The sequence below is a fragment of the Heterodontus francisci genome, chromosome 24 (assembly GCF_036365525.1).
Source record: "Heterodontus francisci isolate sHetFra1 chromosome 24, sHetFra1.hap1, whole genome shotgun sequence".
Classification (NCBI taxonomy): Eukaryota; Metazoa; Chordata; class Chondrichthyes; order Heterodontiformes; family Heterodontidae; genus Heterodontus; species Heterodontus francisci.
The window spans coordinates 25,934,619-25,956,462 of NC_090394.1; the positions used below are offsets into that span (position 1 = coordinate 25,934,619).

The 21,844-nt window shown below is 43.9% G+C and overlaps 1 protein-coding gene across 2 annotated transcripts in view; it reads right to left on the reverse strand.

The window, feature by feature from the left end:
• rnf216 (ring finger protein 216) overlaps nt 1-21,844 on the reverse strand; it is a 281,665-nt gene that overhangs the window by 10,249 nt on the left and 249,572 nt on the right. The window contains exons 16-17 of one of the 2 annotated variants that reach the window (XR_010977366.1): nt 13,192-13,261; nt 2,064-2,872 (exon numbers count right to left, since the gene is read on the reverse strand). Coding sequence is in view for 1 of the 2 variants with exons in the window: in XM_068055782.1 (XP_067911883.1) it covers nt 2,400-2,872; nt 13,192-13,261 (543 nt within the window). In the remaining variant the exon portion in view is untranslated. Of the gene's footprint in view, nt 1-1,409; nt 2,873-13,191; nt 13,262-21,844 lie in introns of those variants that run through there. The other variant, XM_068055782.1, reaches the window with a different exon arrangement.

Below are 21,844 nucleotides of genomic sequence, written 5' to 3' on the forward strand. Positions count from 1 at the left end.
GGTTTTTCTCTCCTGATCACTATTTGATGAGAAGAAATGCTTGACCGTCATTATTTCCTACACAATCCTACTCCAATGAATTGTTAAACCGAGGCCCTGTCTCCACTCTCAAGCAGATACTAAAGATCCCAATGGCACTAATAAAAGAGCAGAGGAGCTCTCCTTGGTTTCCTGGCCAAAATTTAGCTCTCAACTAACGTCATGAAATAAAGCAGATAAACTGGTGATCACATTGTTGTTTGTGGGACCTTGCTATGCACAAATTGGCTGCCACTTTTCCTACCTTATGAACATTGACAACACTTCAAAAGTACTTCATTGGTTTTAAAGCGCTTTGGGACATCCTGCGGTCATGAAAGACACTATATAAATGAAAGTTCTATCTTTCTTCAATGATATAGCCTACCAGCACATTGCTTGGATCAGAAAGAATGCATTTATATAGCACCTTTCACAACCACAGGATATCCCAAAGTGCTTTACAGCCAATGTAGTATTTTTGAACTGCAGTCATGGTTATAATGCGGAAAATGCTGCAGCCAATTTGCACACAGCAAACTCCCACAAACAGCAATGAGATAAATGATTAGACAATCTGAATTAGTGAAGGTAGTAGGACAGGAGTAGGCTATTTTGCCCTTCGAGCCTGTTCCACCATTCGATGAGATCAAGGCTGATGTGACCTGCAAACACCGTCCTTTGCCCCAAATCCCTTAATACCTTTGGTACAAAAATCTATCAATCTCAGTTTTAAAATTAACAATTGATCCAGCATCAACTGCTATTGCGGAAGAGAGCTCTGAACTGCTATCAGCCTGTGTAGAAGTATTTCCTAATTTTGCTTCTGAAAGGTCTGGCTCTAATTTTTAGAATTGCCTTAGTCCTAGTCTCGCCAACCAGTGAAAATAGTTTCACTCTTTCTACCCTATCAGTTTCCATTAATATCTTGAAATCACTCCTTAACTGTCTAAATTCCAGGGAATACAACCCTAAATTTGTGCAATCTCGCTTTGCAATTTAATCCTTGGGAGTCCAGGTATCATTCTGGTAAATCTAGGCTGCACTCTGCAAGGCCAATATAACCTTCCTGAAGTATGGTGCCCAGAACTGCTCACAGCACTCTAAGCTGTGTTCGAACCAGGGCTTTGTATAGCTGAAGCATGATGTCTACCCCCTCATTCTTGTGATGTTGGTTGAGGTACAATTAGTCAGGGTTTATCAATGAACAATGGTTGCACAAGCCTTCGTACCATGCTAAAATCAGTTAACCCAGCAAAGTCGTCTTCTTCTTTGGCCTCCTTGTCTCAGGAGACAATGGGTAAGCGCCTGAAGGTGGTCAGTGGTTTGTGAAGCAGCACCTGGAGTGGTTATAAAGGCCAATACTAGAGTGACAGACTCCTCCACAGGTACTGCAGAAAAAATTGGTTGTCGGGACTGTTACACAGTTGGCTCTCCCTTCGCGCTTCTGTCTTTTTTCCTGCCAACTGCGAAGTCTTTTCGACTCGCCACACTTTAGCCCTGCCTTTATGGCTGCCCACCAGCTCTGGTGATCGCTGGCAACTGACTCCCACGACTTGTGATCAATGTTACAGGACTTCATGTCATGTTTGTAGAAGTCTTTAAAGCGGAGACATGGACGGCTGGTAGGTCTGATACCAGTGGCGAGCTCGCTGTACAATGTGTCCTTGGGGATCCTGCCATCTTCCATGCGACTCACATGGCCAAGTAGGGATGGAATTAAAGATCATCTGGTCTGCATGGACTTTATAGAGCTGTACTTACCCACTGAGCCATCAAAGGAGCTCACCTCATTCAATTTTGTACATACACCCAATGATAGGTTCCGTACACCGTGCTATAGACACATGTTTGGAGGGAATTCAATGATTGTTTCCGTGCACATCGTATTTGTGAGACCAGGTGGATGTGTGATCTGCGTCCTCTCCAGCTTCCCGTGACAGCACTGCTTGAGCTGTACAGAGAGTTGCTACAATTAACCTTGTAACCAGTCTCAATGTGGGATTTGGTTGTTGCTCTTACATTTTGCCAAATACCAGGCTTACCCGAGCTCTCTATGCATTGCTTCAGCGAATAGTCCATAATCAATAAACTTTGGCGAGTGAAGTGGAAGTAAACAGCAGGCCTTGGAATCAAATTGAGGACCACCTGTTAGTAAAGCAAACATTTTATTCTTTGTCAATATGCAGCTTAGCAAAATTTTGTTCTTTTTTTAAAAAAAAACAGAACAAAATCTTTGTCTTTTGCAAGTGGAAAAAAGTATGGTTTATTTAATCATATTTACAGTAAATCTATCTGTGGCCTTTCATTTAAACATTCACCAAACAACAAACACCAAAGGTGTCTTTGGCTCAAAATAAAGTCTACAGCGGCAATGCAGGTCATCGAAGGTTACGCTGCTCTGGCCTCGGTACAAAGTTGAACATCATACGGTCCTGTGGTGGCTGGTAAACTGGTGGCACATTTGGATGTCCATGGGGACCATCAGGGTGATGATGCAGGTGCGGAGGCTCAGGAGGATGATGGTGGTGGTGGTGGTGGCGGTGGTGGTAGTGATGGCGATGGCGGCGGTGGTAAGGCTGCGGACCAAAGTGCATGGGGTACTCGTGCTCAAAATTAATGTGCTGTAAAGCATCAAAGTTGAAGTGAAAATAGGGCGGAGGGGGAAAGGGGACCTGAAGATGAGGGGGCACTGGCGGGATAGGGGGAAATTCAGGAATCATTGGCGCTGGTCGAGGAAGATCATTACGGTTGAAATTCATTCCAGGATGCATTGCTTGACCTCTTTCTTCAATTCTTGCATTCTTGGGAGGAGGATCCTCTGGTGGAGGTCCAATCCTTTTCACAGCTTGCTCTAAAAGAGGTGCGAACAAAGCAGAAAAACTGTTACTGCATTAGAAAACAGGCATCCACAGACAGACAGGGAACACACTGTCAGAGTTAAAGTTTTCACGCTAGATATTTTCTCAGGTTCAGCATCTCTCAAGTGGACCTCACGTCCCCTGCAATTTAAAGTGCATATTAATCTGTCCACCAACTAGATAAACAGCATGACCCACAAATCATACTGAAGAGCGAGCTTGCATTTATATGCATCTTTCATGACTTCAGGACATCCCAAAATGCTTTACAGTGACTGAAAGGCTGGAAGAACATTTTGAAGGGGGAAGGGGAACAGCCAGAAGTCATTGCTCATATGGGAACCAATGAAGGAAAGGGGTTGAGGTCCTGCGGTCAGTTTCAAGAACTGGGGAGGAAGTTAAAAAGGACCTCAAAGGTCACAACCTCTGGATTACCCCTAATGTCTTGCGCTAGTGAATTAATGAAGAGTAGGATAATTAACAACAATAGAATAGTCAATGCATAGCTGGAGAAATGGGTAGGCGGAAGGGTTTCAGATTTCTGGGGCATTGGGACCAGTTCTGGGGCAGGAGGAATCTGTTCAAGGTGGACAGGTTGCACCTCAACAGAGCTGGGCCCAATGTCCTTGCAGGAAAGTTAATTAGCACTTTGGGAGAGAGTTTAAACTAATTTAACAGGGGGATGGGTATCAGAATGAAACATGAGAGGCGAGAAACAAGGTGCATGAGGACTGGGAGAGACAAACACTAGAACAGAATAGTTCAGAAATGGGAGAAATCAGACAGGGAATGAACGCGAGGCAGGCTAAATGGGTCTGGAGTACATATATGCAAATACACGAAGTGTGGCAAATAAACTTGGTGGGTTGCAGGCATAAGTGGCCACATACAATGATGATATAGTGGCAATAAAAAGGGGAGGATTGGGAATTTAATATTCTTGGCTACAAGGTATTCGGGAAAGATAGGGAAGGTTTAAAAAAAAGGGAGTAAGGTGGCAGTATTGATCCAAGAAACTATTATAGAATTGGAAAGGGATGATGCAGTTGAGGGGCCAAAGGCAGAGACTATTTGGTTCGAATCAAGTAACAGAGGAGCTATTATGCTCCTGGCGATATACTATAAATCATTCAATAAGAGCAGGAGATAGGAGCAATTTTGCAGGCAAATTACAGAAAGACACTAGAGCTGCAGAGTAGTGAGAAAGAACTTCAACTGTCTTAATATAGAAAGGGATTGTAAAGTGTAAAGAGCAAAGATGGGGAGGAATTCCTGAAATGTGTACGAGAGAACTTTCTTGATCAATGGGTTTTCAGCCCAACGGAGGAGGAAGCTGTGCTGGATCTACACTGAGGGGCTGGAGCCTGTGTAAAAACCCTCGGGCTGTATGCATCAGAAAATGTTTGACACGTACTGTAAATGTGCACTGTAAATATAACCTGTAATGGCAAGTGTAGTGGTCAGCATTAGGACCATTGCTCTTTTTGATATATATTAATGACTGGGATTTGAGAATACTGTCAAAGTTTGCAAATGACACGAAAATGTAGTAAACAATGAGGAGGATAGTAACAAATATCAGGAGGACATAGACTGGTGAAATGGGCAGACAAATGGCAGGTGAAATTCAATGCAAAGAAGCGTGATGTGATACATTTTAGTAGGAAGAATGAGGAGATACGATATGAACAAATCTTTGAAGGTGGCAGGATAAGCTTAGATGGCTGTTAAAAAGCATATGGGATCCTTGGCTTTGTTAATAGAGGAAGCAAGGAAGTTATACTAAATCTCGATAAAACAATCGTTAGGCCTCAGCTGGAGTATTAGAATACATGTGTGTAAATGCACAGTGTGGTGAATAAGGTTGGTGAGCTACAAGCACAAATAAATAGCCGTGTAGAAATATGATGTATTGGCAATAATGGAAACATGGCTTAAAAATGGTGAGGACTGGACGCTTAATATTCAAGGGTACAAAGTGTTCAGAAAAGATAGGGAAGGACAGAAAGGAGGTGGGGGAGCAGTACTGATTAGGGAAGGCATTAGTGTTGTCCTTGAGGGGGCAAGGACAGAATCCATTTAGTTAGTTAAAAAGCAAAAAGGTCAACCTACAGGGGTAAGCCTCCAAAGTGAGAGAGGAGAAAATCTTCAAGGAAATCACATGGGTGTGCAAGAACTATACAGTGGTGATATTGGGAGACTTTAACTACACAAATATTGATTGGGATGATGTTAAAGTAAGGGTAAGGAGGGGGAGAAATTTCTGAAATATATTCAGGAGAACTTCTTTTACCAGTATGTTCTTGGTCCAATTGGGAAGGAGGCATTGTTGGACCTGTGGGCAAAGTGGATCACTTGGGTAACAGTGATCATTGTATCAATAAGGTTTAGATTAGTAATGGAGAAGAGCGAGAAACAATCTAAAGTAAAACTTCTAAATTGGAAGAGGGCAAACTTCAATGGGATGAGGGGGGATCTAGCCAGGGTAAAATGGAACTAAAGATTGACAGGAAAAATGGTAACTGAACAATGGGTGATCTTTAAGGAGATGTTTCAAGTACAGGCCAGGTAGATTCCATAAAGAGGGAAAGGCAGGGGAACCAAAACAAGGGCTCATTGGATGACTAGGGAGATAGAGAATATGATGAAACAGAAAAAAAGCTAGTATGATACATATCAGGTGAATTTTTCAAGCAAGAACCAGGCCAAATACATTAAGTTGAGATAGGAAGTGAAGCGGAAACTAAGACTGGCACAGAGCATATGTGAAAACAGAATGGACCCGGGTTCAATTCTGGGTACTGTCTGTGTGGAGTTTGCACGTTCTCCCTGTGTCTGCGTGGGTTTCCTCCGGGTGCTCTGGTTTCCTCCCACCGCCAAAGACTTGCAGGTGATAGGTAAATTGGCTGTTATAAATTGCCCCTAGTGTAGGTAGGTGGTAGGGCATATGGGATTACTGTAGGGTTAGTATAAATGGGTGGTTGTCAGTCGGCACAGACTCGGTGGGCCGAAGGGCCTGTTTCAGTGCTGTATCTCTAAATAAAAAAATGAATAAAAAAACATAACAGGGAACCTAAAAATCTTCTACCAGCATGCAAATAGTTAGTGGGTAGTAAGAGGTGGGGTGGGTCCTATTAGGAACAAAGAGGGTGATATATGCTTAGAGGTGCAGGGCAAGGCTAGAATACTTAATCAGTACTTTGTATCTGTGTTTACTAAAGGAAGAGGATGCTGAAAAAATATCAGTAAAAGCAGAGATGGTAGAGGTAATGGATGGGATGAAAATTGATAGGCAAGATGTACTGGAAAGGCTGCTTATGCTTAGAGTGGATAAGTTGCCTGGTTCGGATGGCTTGCATCCCAGGTTGCTAAAGGAAGTGAGAGTGGAGATAGTGGAGAGGCTTGCCATAATCTTCCAAACTTCCCAAGATATGGGGGAGATGCCAAAGGACTGGAAAGAGGCAGATTTTTATTATTTTTTTTTTTAGAAATACAGCACTGAAACAGGTCCTTCGGCCCACCGAGTCTGTGCCGACCATTAACCACCCATTTATACTAATCCTACACTAATTCCATATTCCTACCAAATCCCCATCTGTCCCTATATTTCCCTACCACCTACCTATACTAGGGGCAATTTATAATGGCCAATTTACCTATCAACCTGCAAGTCTTTGGCATGTGGGAGGAAACCGGAGCACCCGGAGAAAACCCACGCAGACACAGGGAGAACTTGCAAATGCAGCACACTTGTCCAACAAAGGGTATAAGGATATTCCTGGTAACTACAGGCATGTCAGTTTAACATCAGTGGTGGGTAAAGTTTTGGAAACAATAATCAGGGGGAAAAAAAAAAATCAACTGGCACTGGAGAGGTTTGAGTTAATTAAGGAAAGGAGAGCCAGCACGGATTTGTAAAAGGCAGATTGTGCTCGAGTGATCTAATTGAATTTTTTGATGAAGTAACAGAGAAGGTTGATGAAGTGAATGCAATGGATGCTGTCTACATGAATTTTAAAGCGTTTGATGAAGTACCATATAAAAGGCTGGTTAATAAAATTAAGGATCACGGAGTAATGAGAGTCAGTGTCAGCTTGGATAAAAAATTGCCTTAAGGACAGAAAACAGAGTGCCGTGGTAAATGGTTGCTTTTCAGACTGGAGGATGGTAGATGTTGTGTTTCCTTTTCTGACTACAGAACACAAACGCAACAACCATTCAAATGGAATTGGTAAACTCAAGTGTGGATTCTTTATTCATGAAAATTAAGTAGTACATAATATTGGAGAGCTCTTGATAACATGTCTAACTTGGATGATTACACACTGCAGACTACCTATCATGTGGTACCTTACATTAAAGGCCTGCTACCTGACCCGAACCAGATGACACATGTCGGGTTCGGGTTGGGTCAGGTCGCACTTCCGGGTCCAGCATTCAGGCTTGGGTCGGGTCAGGCCGGATTGGACACACTCTATCACCACCTCAGGTAAGTGACTTTTGTGTTAATTTACTTTTTGAAACGGATGGGGTTGTCGGGCCCGGATCAGGTCTCATTGTAGACCTGAGCAGGCCTTTACCTTACATCATTTCCTACCTGGTGACGTATATAGATCATAGCCATAACTGCATAAAGCTGTACCACAACAGTAGACAGTGGTATTCCCCAAGGGTCAGTGCAAGGATCACTGTTTTTGTGATTTTTCGCAATATTGAAATAGAGAGTAAAGTTTCAAAATTTGCTAATACCAATCTTGGAGGTTTGGCAGACAGTGAGGATACCTCACATCCTTTCTAAAGTGTGGTGCCCAGAATTGAACACAATAGAGTTGTCGTGTCATTACAGCACAGGAGGCCATTAGCCCATTGAGTTCATGCCGACTCTCTGTAGTGCAATCCAGTCAGTCCTAGTCCCCTGCTCTATCCCCATCACCCTGTAAGTTTATGTCCCTCAAGTGGCCATCCTATTTCCTTTAGAAATCATTGATCGTCTCTGCTTCAAACACCCTCATAGGTATCGAGTTCCAGGTCATTACCACTCACTGCGCTATAAAAAGTTATTCTTCATATCCTCCCTGCATCTCTTGCCTACAACAGGACATATGTAGGCTAGCAGAATGGGCAGACAAGTGGCAGATGGAGTTTAATAGAGAAGTCTCAGGGTGATGCATTTTGGCAAAGGGATAGGGAGAGGAAATATAGACTTAATGGCACAGTTCTAAAGAGTGTGCAGGAACAGAGGGACCAGGGGGTTCATTTGCAGAGATCTTTCAAGGTGGCAGGACATTTTGAGAGCAGTTAGAAAAACATATGGGATCTTGAGCTTCATAAATAGAAGGATTGAGTGCAAAAGCAGGGAAGTTATACTGAACCTTTATAAAGCTCTGGTTAGGCTACAACTGAAGTACTGTCCAGTTCTGGTCACCACACTTGAAGGAGGATGTAAGGGTCTTGAGAGGGTGCAGAGATTTAGTAGAATGGTTCCAGGGATGAGGGATTCTAGTTACAAGGTGAGGTTGGAGAAGCTGGGGTTGTTCTCCTTAGGGCAAAGGAGATGGGGGAAGATTTGATAGAGGTGTACAGGATTATTACAGGTTTAGATAAGGAAGAGAAAAAAAAGCCGTTCCCATTAGCTGACAGTACAAGGACTAGGGGACAAAGATTTAGGGTTTTAGGCAAGAGATCCTGGGAAGATATGAGGAATAACCTTTTTTTTCCACAGTGACTAGTAATGACCTGGAATCCAATGGCTATGAGGGCGGTGGAGACAATCAATGATTTCAAAAGGAAATTGGATGGCTATTTGAAGGGCATAAACTTACAGGGCTATGGGAATAGAGCAGTGGACTAGGACTGACTGGATTACACTACAGAGAGTCGGCATGAACTCAATGGGCCGAATGGCCCCGTGCCGCAATGACGCTACAACTCTATTGTGTTCAATTCTGGGAACCACACTTTAGAAAGGATATCAAGACCTCGGACAGGGTGCAGAGGAGATTTACCACAATGTTAGCAGGGATGAGGGACAGCTATGTGGACAGCCTGGAGAAACTGGGATTGTTCTCCATCAAGCAGAGAAGGTTAGCAGGAGATTTAACAGAGGTGTTCAAAAACATGAATGGTTTAATTGAGTTAATGCTTTCAATGGCAGAAGGATCAGTAACCAGAGAAAGCAGATTTAAGGTGATTGGCAAAAGAATGAGAGCTGACAGGAGGAAACTTTTTTTCTTAAAAAAAAAGTGAGTTGTTGTGATCTGGAATACTCTGCCTGAAACGGTGGTGGAAGCAGATTCAATTGTAACTTTCAAAAGAAAATTGGATAAATGCTTGAAGGGAAAGCATAAACAGGACTATGGAGAAATAATAGGGGAGTGGGACAATGGATAGTTCTTTCAAAGAGCGGGTACAGGCACGATAGCCCTTTTTCTGTGTTGCATCATTCGATGAGTCTAATTATGTTAAGTATAATCACTGTTGTAAGTATGTAGAAAACATGGCAGCCAATGTGAACACAGCAAGGCCCCCTTAACAGCAACATTGTGGCCAGATCAGCTGTTTTTAGGTCTTGTTTGAGGGGTAAATATTGGCCAAGACACCGGGAGAACTCCTGCTTTTCTTCCAAATTGTGCCATGGAATCTTCAAAAGTCCACCTAAGGGGGGAGATGGGGCCTTGGTTTAGTATTTTATCTAAAGATAGTACCTCTGACAGTGCAGCACTCTGCAGTATTGCAATGAACGGCCAGTTTAGATTATGTGCTCAAGTTTCTGGAGTGGGGATTAAACCCACAATCTTCTGACGCAGAGGTGAGAATGAATTCCTTTTCTTTACAGATGATGAATTAAGTAGGTTCAGACACAGAGTCTGAAACAGTAAGTTGCTTATTTACACTAAGAATAAATGAACGGAACACAGTTGAACATAGAGTATATATTTCCCCACACTCCTAAGTATGAAACAAATAAGCAACTCACTCCCTCTAAACAGGGGCCTTGAAACAGAAACTCACCTACTAGCTTTACTCTTTCTGGCTCTGTTGGTTCAGGTCTTTAAACAAAGATTATTGGCTGCTGGCTGTGAAATTTACACACACTCTGCCAGCCTCAGTCTGTTACTCTAAGATAAAGTTCCTATCTTCCAACTGGTCAATCACAGAGAGCTGCAGCTAATCAGGGCATACCTCCTTATTCAAAGGGGTCCGACGTAGTCATTACCCCTGGGTGGTGGATCTACCCCTTGATGTGTGATCAGGAGGCCCTTCGAATGCTGCCTGACTCTCTTCCCACCACCACCCCTCCGTTTGGTGCAAACTGAATCCATAAATTTATGCAAGTGTCACAATTAATTCCTGAAGGACAATAGATCCACCTTTAACAAAACCAGGGGGTTACTGGATTGTAAATGAAGGATCTTGTGGTATGATTAATGAATACCTCTTCCCGAAAACAAAGAGCGTGAAAACAAACTGTTTCTTTTGAGCTGATAGCTTGTGCAGAATCCAGGTGTTAACCTCAACACAGCACAGAAATACAAGTTAAAAAAATTCAACACAGGCAAAAATCCATCTTGCCACAACCTTTAATGCTTAACCAAATGGAGTATTATGGTAAATAAACACATCATTGCCTGCACAAGATGATGGACAAATTATGAACTCGCAAGACTCTTCAGTAGAAACTTTGTATCATAGCTGGGTGCACTTGGGGTGACTGCCCTGATGGTCCTTCTCAGAATCATAGAACAGTTGCAGCGCAGAAGGAGGCCCATCATGTCTGCCCCGGCCCTTTGAATTAGCAATTCACCTCATGCCATTCCCTGCCTTCTCCCCGTAACCCTGCACAATTCTTCCTTTTCAGATAACAGTCTAATTCTGTTTTGAATGCCTTGCTTGAACCTGCCTCCACCACTCTCAGGCAGTGCATTCCAGATCCTAACCACTCACTGCGTAAAGAGGTTTTTCATGTCACTTTTGTTTCTTTTGCCAATCACTTTAAATCTGTGTCCTCTTATTGTTTCATGGGTGGGAATAATTTTTCCCTATCCACTCTGTGCAGATCCCTCATGATTTTGAATACCTCTATCAAATCTCGATAATAAAATAATTTTCTCAATCTCTCAATTTGGCAAATCTGAAATATTTGCATCTCCATAACTCAATGTAAAAAAACGTTTATTGTGGACAGCAGCCTCACATATACAATGACAAGCTCAGCAATACACAAAGTCCCCAGCCTCAAATATACAAAGACAAACTCATCAATGTTGAAAGTCCCAAACCTCTCATATACAACTCTCTTCCTTTGGGGAACCATCTGGCCCGCAATTATCTTCACTAACCAAGATCAGGAAGGGATTACGCAATGGCATTGAGATACCTACCCTTTCAACAATGAATACAAAATCAAAAATGATCATTTCTGTACAGCATAGTCATTTGAATAAATCACCTCATATTGGAATGGTATTTTGAAAGTGTGTGGTCCTTGGAAATGAGTTAACATCTATCCTCCAACAGAGAAAAATGACAGGGCAAAACCCACAATCTCCCAAATTATTATGGACCTAAAAAGCTGAAGCAGTTGAATTTGGATTTGTGGAGAGCAGCCACACTGATTAAATGGATCTTAAATGCATCTTACAGACACATGGGGCTGAAATTTACCGTACCGGGTAAACTGAATTTACTCGACACTGCAGGGGCTGGTAAAATTCTGCAGAGAGAGGCCCACCTTGACCCGAGACGTCGAGCAGGGCCCGCCACATATAACCGGCGGCAGGATGACGTCGGTGTGGCCCCCCCATCATCGCCTGGCGGCGGGTCCTTCATCTCCATATGTAGATTTCCATTAAAAACATTCAAATTGACTTACCTGCTGCCCCACACTGATTTTACAGCCTCCGTTCAGCCTTCGCGCCCCTTCGGAACTCTGGAGTTCAGACGGAGTTCCGAAGCGACAACCTGGTGGGGCGGGGGGTGGGGTGGGGCGGGATAAAAATTTCAGGGCGGGGTGGAAAGAAAAAGGAGTGGGGAAATCAATTTTTATTGGATAGTGAAAATGGGTTGAAGGGTGAAAGACTGAAGGTTGGGTGGGGTGGCGGGGGAAGTTCGGGTATTTGAAATGCCAATTTTGGGCAATGAAATGACCATTGTGGGGGAGTTGGGGAAGGGCCTCCATCGCGTAATTTTATATTTAATAATTATCAGTAATGTTTTCCATTTAAAAATTGTAATTAATTCTAAGGGCGTAAAGCCCTTTAAAAATGGCGCCGGACGCCACTGACAGGGACGCTCAGTCCACCCCTACACGTCATCGGGGGCGGGTGCTCCCCGCCGAGTTCAAAGGGCACACTGTGGAGCGTGCTGCCCAAATGAAATTCAGCCCAAGGTGTTCACTCGAAGTTTAGTGCTTGCCAGCACTGTTAATATGACCAATGTGATGATGCAATGTGAGTTTACTTGCTGCAGATTTAACTTTTAGGGTATAAAGTGTGCCAGTTTTAGTTTATGTAAAGCTGTGAAAAGAAAAAAAATACTTTCTTTTGCCCTGCATTTTCCGCAGATTCCCTGGATGCGAATTATTTAAGGGACTTTGGTGAAATGGCAAATTGTTGGAAAAGTTAAATTCTGTCTAAACTTTGAGGAAGGGCGCGGTGTTTAACTTCACCATAATTTGGCAATTTTATCAGTAATGGTGAAAGCTGTGACATTTCATGCTTAAGCAGTTTGCTTGGTCAATAAACCAAACCTATTCGTGTTCCTCACAAGCCAGATAACTGACAGAGACTGGCCCAAGAAGAGCTAACCACAAATGTCAGGTAACTTTATATGATACAAACACCTATGAATCTGCTGTAATTCTAGTGTTGTAGCTACGGAGTTATCAAATCTAACCAAGAATAAATAAACCCAAAAACCCAGCATGAGGGGAAAAGGAACAGAAGGCAATGCTGACAAGGTGCTATGAAGTAGGGTGGGAGGAGGTTTGTGAGGAGTATAGACACTGACAAAGTTGAAGAGACTTAGTAGTTGGCAGGAAAAAAGACAGAAGCGCAAGGAGAAAGCCAATTGTTTAACAGCCCCGACAACAAATTTTATCTGCAGCGCCTGTGTAAGAGTCTGTCACTCTAGAATTGGCCTTTATAGCCACTGCTTCACAAACCACTGACCACCTCTAGGCAATTACCCATTGTCTCTCGAGACAAGGAGGCCAAAGAAAAAGAAAAAAGACACTGACAGCAGTTGGGCCAAGTGGCCTGTTTCTGTGCTGTAATTTCTATGGAATATATCTCTGTTTAATCAGGTGACTCACCTCCAATCCTTTTCTTTTGTTCATTCTCAGCTTCACTTTGAATCTCTCTGATGAGTCTTTCGTCATCTTCCTGTGAGAAAATTTCGAGGTCATTACTGATGGTGACAATATCAAGATATTCACAACACATTCAAAATTCTTGAAGCGGTTTTCCTCATTAATTAGGTGATACAGCCAGTGTGTCGATAGGTCACACAGGTCAGAGGATCAATACCCTTCTGTTTGAAACTTGACATTGAGTTCTCTGAGCCACAGTGCGAGTTGCTGTCAACAACTTCGCTAAAGGTATCATTCATTGTGGGTACAACCAGACAGTTAGTGCTGGGAGACTGTGATCCTCAGAGGCATCACAACCAAACCTGATTCCGTTCTCACCCAAAAGGGCTCAATTAAAACAGATGTCAATAGGTTTGTATAAAATTAGAAAGATAGATTGAAGGAAATATAGACAGATTGAAAGAACAAACTTGCACTCATACAGCACATTTCACCACCTCAGGATGTCCCAAAGTGCATTACAGCCAATAAAGTATTTTTAAAGTTCCGTCATTATTACAATGGAGGAAATGCAGCAGCAAATTTGTACTCAGCAAGGTCCCAAAAATAGCAATAAGACAAATGATCAGAGGAGAGTTTCACTGTTATAGGTGCCATCTTTGATGAGATGTTAAACTGATGCCTTGTCTGCTATTTTCAGGTGATGTAAAAGATCCCTATGGCACATAGTGAAGAGCAGCAGAGGAGCTCTCCCAGGGTCATGGACAACATTTATCCTCCAACCGACACAAAATTATCTGGCAATTATCTCACTGCTGTTGATTGGAGCTTGCTGTGTGCAAACTGGCTGCCACATTTCCCTGCATTATAATAGTGACTACACTTCAAAAGTACTTGATCAGCTGTGAAACACTTTGGGATGCCCTGAGGTGCCAATAAATTCAGATTATTTGTTCTTTGACTTTTGGAATCCAAGGATATTACAATATCTATCAGTTCAATGATGGAAAAAATTGTTAAATAAAAGGATAAAAGTTCAGTCAAGTTCTATGGAAGTATTTCAGAAAGGAATGTTTTTGCTTTGCTATTAACTCCTGTTCAGTATGTGGCACCTAGCCGTATTTATATTACTCTCAAGGCAAAAATAGCACAATGCTCGATAGGGCTGGATGACCTCCAAAATATACAGCCAGTTAAACACGATATTGTTATGAAACAAGAAGTGTTTGATAACATTAACTCCTTTTAATAATATGCCAGACATTTCTTCAAAGACATGTTTTCCAATGGGGAGTGGGAAAAGAAAAGGTGGTGTGTATAAATGTGTATTTTTAGCAATCTCAGGATCAATAGACATCTTTCTTTTTGGCACGATGGCTCTTTTACAGAGAAGCAGCAGCCAGACGGTCGTTTATTTTGGTGTCAATGGTCATTTGATCCACTAGTTCCTGAGGTGCCAAGGAATCCCTGCTGTAGCCGGATTGAGTAAATTTGGCAGGTTTACATTTTCAGATTTCAGTCCAAAATCAGTATGCTTCATTCTCATTTTATTATGTTCAGCAAAAACCTGCAAGTTTCACCCTTGAATAGTGTGCCTTTTTCCTTCAAGGGATTACAACGAGTGGACTGCTTGTTTAGTAATGATTGGTGCACTAAACAAAACAAAAATCTGTGACCTTTTAGCAGATTCTGAGTTACCGCTTTCTAACTGTTTCCACTATATAACAGATACAGTTTACAGTTAATAAGGTAATTTATAGCCATAAGGAAGCTCATTCACTCCATTTATCACTTTCTCTGAGATGTTTTAACAATTGACTACCTGGTGGCTGCAATAACCCAGGAAACAAAGCCTAAAGTTCCATGCTATAGAACCAGTCAGTCTTAAGCAGTGGGTGTAGCTACAGAGCAGCTACAGTTAGCTGGAACATTGCAGTGTTTGACTCTGTTGGGATTCAGGTTTGAAGTGCAGGCTAACACCCAGCTCTATTTCACCAACACCTCGTGCGACTCCTCTACTGCCTGTGTTGTAACTTTCTCCAGTTAAGCAGTGGGAAGGCTGAAGCTCCTGTCTTCTGCCACTGTCATAAACTCCATACCCTTGCCACCAATGCCATAAGCCCACTCCAGCCACTGTCTCAGGTCAAATCAGACCATTCACAAGCTATTCTGACCCCAAGCTGAGCCTGTTAAACCCATCTCTCTCCACCACATGGGCTGCCTACATAGAACTTACAACATGGAAACAGGCCTTCAAATCCACCTGGTCTATGCCAGTATCTTTACACACCCCAGAATCTCCTCCCACCCTACTTTTACCCCAACTGCCCACTTCCACCCCTGCCTCAGCCTATCTGCTGCTGAAAATGTCATCCATCATTTTGCTACCTCCAAATGTGAGGCCATTTCTCCCCATAATCATCTGATTTTCCTCCTCCCTCTGGATGTGCCTTGTTAAAATTCTGCAGTTCCCTACTATTCTTTCAGTAAATGGGATGTCTGAGGCATATGAAAGGCAGCAGAATAATGGTTCAACACATGGAATCATAGAATGGGTACAGCACAGGAGGAGGCCATTCAGCCAGTCATGTCCATGCTAGCTCTCTGCAAGAGCAACTCTCCTAGTCCCATTCCCTCGCTTTTTCCCTGTAAATTTCTCTTCAGATAAGTATCCAATTCTCTTTTGAAAGCCTTGATTGAATCTTCCTCCAGGAAGATCATTCCAGATCCTAATCACTCGCTGCGTAAAAAAGTTTTTTCTTATGTCACCGTTGCCTCGTTTGCCAATCACCTTAAATTGGTTTCCTCTGGTTCTGGATCCTTCCACTAACTGGAACAGTTTCCCGCTATCTACTCTGTCCAGACCACTCATGATTTTGAGTGCCTCTATCAAATTTCCTCTTATCCAAGGAGAACAGCCCCAGCTGCTCCACTCTCTTCACCAAACTGAAGTTCCTCATCACTGGAACCATTCATGTAAATCTTTTCTGCACCCTCTCTAATGCCCTAACATCCTTCCTAAAATGTGGTGCCCAGAATTGGACACAATACTCCAGTTGAGACCGAAGCAGTGTTTTATAATGACTTCCTTGCTTTTGTACTCTATGCCCCTATTTATAAATCCCAGAAACCTATATCTTTTATTAACTGCTTTGTCAACCTGCCCTGCCATCTTCAATGATTTGTTTACATATCGCCCCAGGTCCCTCTGCTCCTGCACCCTCTTTAGAATTGTACGCTTTATTTTATATTGCCTCTCCTCGCTCTTCCTACCAAAACTCCGCATTTCGCTGCATTAATTTCATCTGCATGTGTCTGCCCATTTCACCAGCCTCTTGAAGTCCATCACTATCCTCCTGACAGTTCACAATATTTATTTATTTTTTATTTATTTAGAGATACAGCACTGAAACAGGCCCTTTGGCCCACTGAGTCTGTGCCGACCATCAACCACCCATTTATACTAATCCTACATTAATCCCATATTCCTACCACATCACCACCTGTCCCTATATTTCCCTACCACCTACCTATACTAGGGGCAATTACTAATGGCCAATTTACCTACCAACAATACTTCGAAGGTTTCTATTATCTGCAAATTTTAAAATTGCGCCCCGCACACCCAGGTCCAAGTCATTAATATAGATAAGGATCTTAACACGAACCCCTGGGGAACCCCACTATATACTTTCCTCCAGTCAAAAAAACCAAACTTTCACCACTACACTCTATTTCCTGCCCCTAGCCAAGCTGTTCCAGTACAGCTACGACACAGTCATCTACCCGACAAAGTGGAAAATTCCCCATGTATGTCCTGTCCGCAAAAAGCATAACAAATACAATTACTAGCCCTTCAGTCTACTCTTGATCATCAGCAAAGTAATGGAAGGTGTCGTTGACAGTGCTATCAAGTGGCACTTAAACAGCAACAACCTGCTCACTGATATTCATTTTGGGATCCACCAGGGACACTCGGCTCCTGACCTCATTACAGTTTTGGCCCAAACATGGACAAAAGAGTGGAACTCAAGAGGTGAGCTGAGAGTGATTGCCCTTGATATCAAGGCAGCATGTGACCAAGTGTGGCATCAAGGGGTCCGAGCCAAACTGAAGTAAATGGGCATCAAAGGGAAAACTCTCCACTGGTTGCAGTCAAACCTAGCACAAAGGAAGATGGTTGTGGCTGTTGGAGGCCAATCATCTACGCCCAGGACATTGTTGCAGGAGTTTCTCAGGGTAGTGTCCTAGGCCCTACCATCTTCAGCTGCTTCATCAATGACCTTCCTGCCATCATAAGGTCAGAAGTGGGGAGCTTCACTGATGATTGCACAATGTTCAGCACCATTGGCAACTCCTCAGATACTGAAGCCGTCAGTGTCCAATGCAGCAAGACCTGAACAACATTCAGGCTTGTGCTGGTAAGTAGCAATTAATATTCACGCCACACAAGTGCTAGGCAATGACGATCTCCAACAAGAGAGAATCTAACCATCTCCCCATAACATTCAATAACATCACCATTGCTGAATTCCCCCACTATTAACATCCTGGGGGTTACCATTCACCAGAAACTGAACTGGAGCAGTCATATAAATACCGTGGCTACAAGAGCAGGTCAGAGACTTGGAATTCTGCAGGCAGTAACTCACATCCTGACTCCCCAAAGCCTGCCCACTATCTACAAGGCACTAATCAGAAGTGCGATGGAGTACCCTCTACTTGCCTGGATGAGTGTGGCTCCAACAACGCTCAGGAAACTCGACACCATCCAGGACAAAGCAGCCTGCTTGCTCAGCACCCTATCCACCACCTTCAACATTCACTCCCCCCACCAACGTGCAGCAGCAGCAGTGTGTACCACATACAAGATGCACTGCAGCAACTCACCACGCCTCCTTCGACAGCACCTTCCAAACCAGCGACCTCTACCACCTAGAAGAACAAGGGCAGCAGGCGCGTGGGAACACCAACATCTGCAAGTTCCCCTCCAAGCCACATAGCATCCTGACATGGAAATATATTGCCGTTCCTTCACTGTCACTGGATCAAAATCCTGGAACTCCCTCCCTAACAGTACCGTGGTGTTCCTACACCGGATGGACTACAGCAGTTCCAGAAGGCAGCTCACCATCTTTTGGAAGTCCATGTACACCACATCCACCGCATTACCCTCATCAACCCACTTTGTTACATCAAAAAATTCAATCAAGTTAGTTAAACACAATTTTCCCTCAACAAATCCATGCTGGCCTTCTTTAATTAATCCACATTTGTTGAAGTAACTGTAAATTTTATCCCAAATTATCATTTCTAAAAGCTCTCCCACCACCAAGGTTAGACTAACTGGCCTCTAGTTGCTGAGTTTACTATTACACTCTTTTTTTGAACAAGGGTGTAACATTTGCAATTCTCCAGTCCTCTGGCACCACCCCTGCATCTAAGGAGGATTGGAAGATTACAGCCAGTACCTCTGCAATTTCCACCCTTTCATCCCTCAGTATCCTCAAATGCATCTCATCCGATCCTGGTGACTCATTAACTTTAAGTATAGCCAGCCTATCTAATACCTCCTCTATTATTTTCCCAATAATTCAAACAGAACCTCCCGTTACTATCTCTGGAGAGAGACATACCAATGTTAGAATGAAAGGCAACTCTTATGAACAGGTGGGCAATGCTGTGGGTGACTTCCACTTTTCACCTCTCAAATAACCGCTGATACCTATTTTTTAAAAAAGTGTTTTAAGAGTCGAATGAAACAGATTTTCTCATAGGTTTAAAAAGTTAACTATTTATTAAACAATACCCAAAAATGTTTGCAACCTCATGCACTCAAATAGGCACACACTTGCACATACACAAGAAAAGATATAGATTAGAGGATAGCATGCACTTAAGTCTGATTGTTGTAAAAAAACAGTTCACTATGAAACCTTCTTGGTTTTCTGGCAGGAATTTTTTTTTTTTTAAACCAGTGTTGCAGGTCTGATGTTCTTCGTCTTGGTTCACGGAAGTATTGCAGATTCCTTTCTGACTCAAAGTTGGTGGACAATCTTGCTAAAGTTTCTCAGATGTGGAGTTTTCAAGGTCACCTTGGGAGACTCGGCCTTGGTGGTTTAAAGGTGTTACAGGCAGGGTGTTAGTTTTGGTTGGAATGGAAGTCCCAGCTTCCTCACTAGCCGGCTGGCTTTTTCTGAGAAAATTTTCTTTTAGAAAAACCATCAGGCTGGGTTTCAGTCAAGCAACCATAGATGCTCTCCCCTGGTGTGTCCATTCAATATCTTTGAACGTGGGGCAGCATTGCTACACAATGGGGTTGGAATGTGGTTTATCTTTATAAAGTGGTGTTAGTTCCCACCTATTATCTTGGCTTTACATCTGGAGTTACTCTGTCTTCGTCAGCTCAATTCTTGAAGGTAGGAGCCATTGAGCATTGAATGGCCTGTTTAACATTTTAATGCATCTTTCCCAGAACTAGTCCAGACATCATGATGAGTTTAGTCTCCAATAGTCACGATGCTCTTCAAAGTGAGATTGAAACCAGTCTGCGTTCTGCTTCTCACGTTTGCCATTGGTGGTCATTGTTGCGTCATAGATGGCGTCTCTGATGTGGGTCGACTTGGTCTCTGCATCCACTGTAGGAGTGTTTTGAAGGGCTTTTTGAAGTGAATTTAGAAACTTATGTAATAGCTGTGGATAAGAAATTCTGTTAGTGTTGATGCGTGGGCGGCCCTTCTGCTTGGAGTGATGTAGCTTCTTTGGTTTGAGTCTAACTTTGCTGTACACCAGGGAGTGGGCGGTGTTGCAGTCTGCACTGTGGAAGCTGCGTGAGATTTGGACACTGTTTATAGAGGCTTGCCTTGTGATGATGAGGTCCAGCTGGTGCCAATGACGTGATCTTGGGTGCCTCCATGAAAGCAGGTGACAGGGTTTCGTATGAAAGAACGAGTTGGTGATGCAGAGGTTGTGATAGGTACACAACTCCAGCAGTCTCTGTCCATTCTCATTCATCCTTCCAATGCCATAGCGCCCAAGGCAGGAGGGCTATGAGTCATGGTCGGCCCCAACCCTGGTGTTAAAGTCCCCCAGCAGGAACAAATGTTCAGCATTGGGAATGCTACTAATGATATTATGGAGTTCCTCATAGAACTGGTCTTTAACTTCAGGTGGGGAGCACAGTGTTGGAGCACAGATGCTGAGTAGGTGTACCGGACTAGAGGGGGTGAGCAGTCGGATGGACAGTGTGCGCTCTGATCCATCTGAAGGTGGCTCTATCATGCTGAGCAAAGAGTTTCTGATGATGAAACCCACTCCATGCTGTCTTGGTTCTACAGGATCCCTACCCTGCCAGAAGGTGGTATAGTCTTGCTCTCTTAGAGATCCACTCGCAGGGAGGCGTGTCTCCTGAAGTGCTGCAATGTCCACATTGAGTCTACTGAGCTCGTTGTTAATGATAGCGGTCTTCTGAGAACTGTTGATTTGTGTAAGGTCTTCCGACAGCCCAGGACACACAGTTTTGACGTTCCAGCTTGCAAAACGAAGGACTGGTACCCTCTTTCCTTTTTTTGTTGTGCTGTTTGGTGTGGTGTTACAGTTCATCTGTCGGACAATGACCCTGAGCTCCAAGCACCCATTGAAGCAGGAGGACTGTGGCGGGACAGAACCTTACTGACCGGGGGCTGCCCGGTTTGAGGCAGGCGGTAGCTGTCCAGTGACATGCGAATCACCTCTCCCACCGACAAAGGCAACCCACGGTGCCCAATCTCTATGCTAATTGAACTGGACTTATAACCCGTAACTGCTGTCTTCCGTGTTGTTTTGGTCGCTGTGAGGCGACTATGGAGTGACCTCTCCATGGCGCAGCCCTGGGTGGATGTATGGAGGTTGTGAGTTGCCCAAGCGTCAAAACCCCCCTCTCAGCCTTCCTAGTGCGGTCCAAAGGAGTGCAGAGCACGATGTCTGGCACCGATATGGCTGCAAGAACTGCCAGAAACATGCCAAAGGTGACACATGAACGCCTTCGGGGTTCCGCTCCGGATTTTCTGTTAAGGTTTACTCCCTTAGACTTGGTCTCTCCCGAGACGCCCACAAGGCAGTGGGGGTTGTTAACCCCTATCCCTGAGCCAGGGCCCTAAGTAAGCTGCGAGATTTCATGGAGGGAGAGGGAAGGGGGGATGGGGTGCAGGGGGAAAGAGGTGCGAGGGGGACGGGGGGGAGGGGGTATGAGGTGGAGCTGAGAAGGAGGTGCAGGGGGGAGGGGGAAAGGGGGTGCGAGAGAGAGCTGGGAAGCGCATGGGAATGGCGTCCGCTGCTGTGTCCAGACTGGCCGAGAGTGTGTGGGAAAATGGCACAGTGACACGGAACATAAAAGTCTGAGTGTATCAAACCTGTGTCCTCAGTACCTTGCTCTACGACAGCAAGGCCTGAACAATGTATGTCAGCCAAGAGCGACGTCTCAATTCATTCCATCTTTGTTGCCTCCGGAGAATCCTTGGCCTCAGGTGGCAGGACTGTATCTCCAACACAGAAGTCCTCGAGGCAGTCAACATCCCCAGCAAATACACCCTACTAAGCCAGTGGCGCTTGAGATGGCTTGACCACGTGAGCCACATGGAAGATGGCAGGATCCCCAAGGATACATTGCACAGCGAGC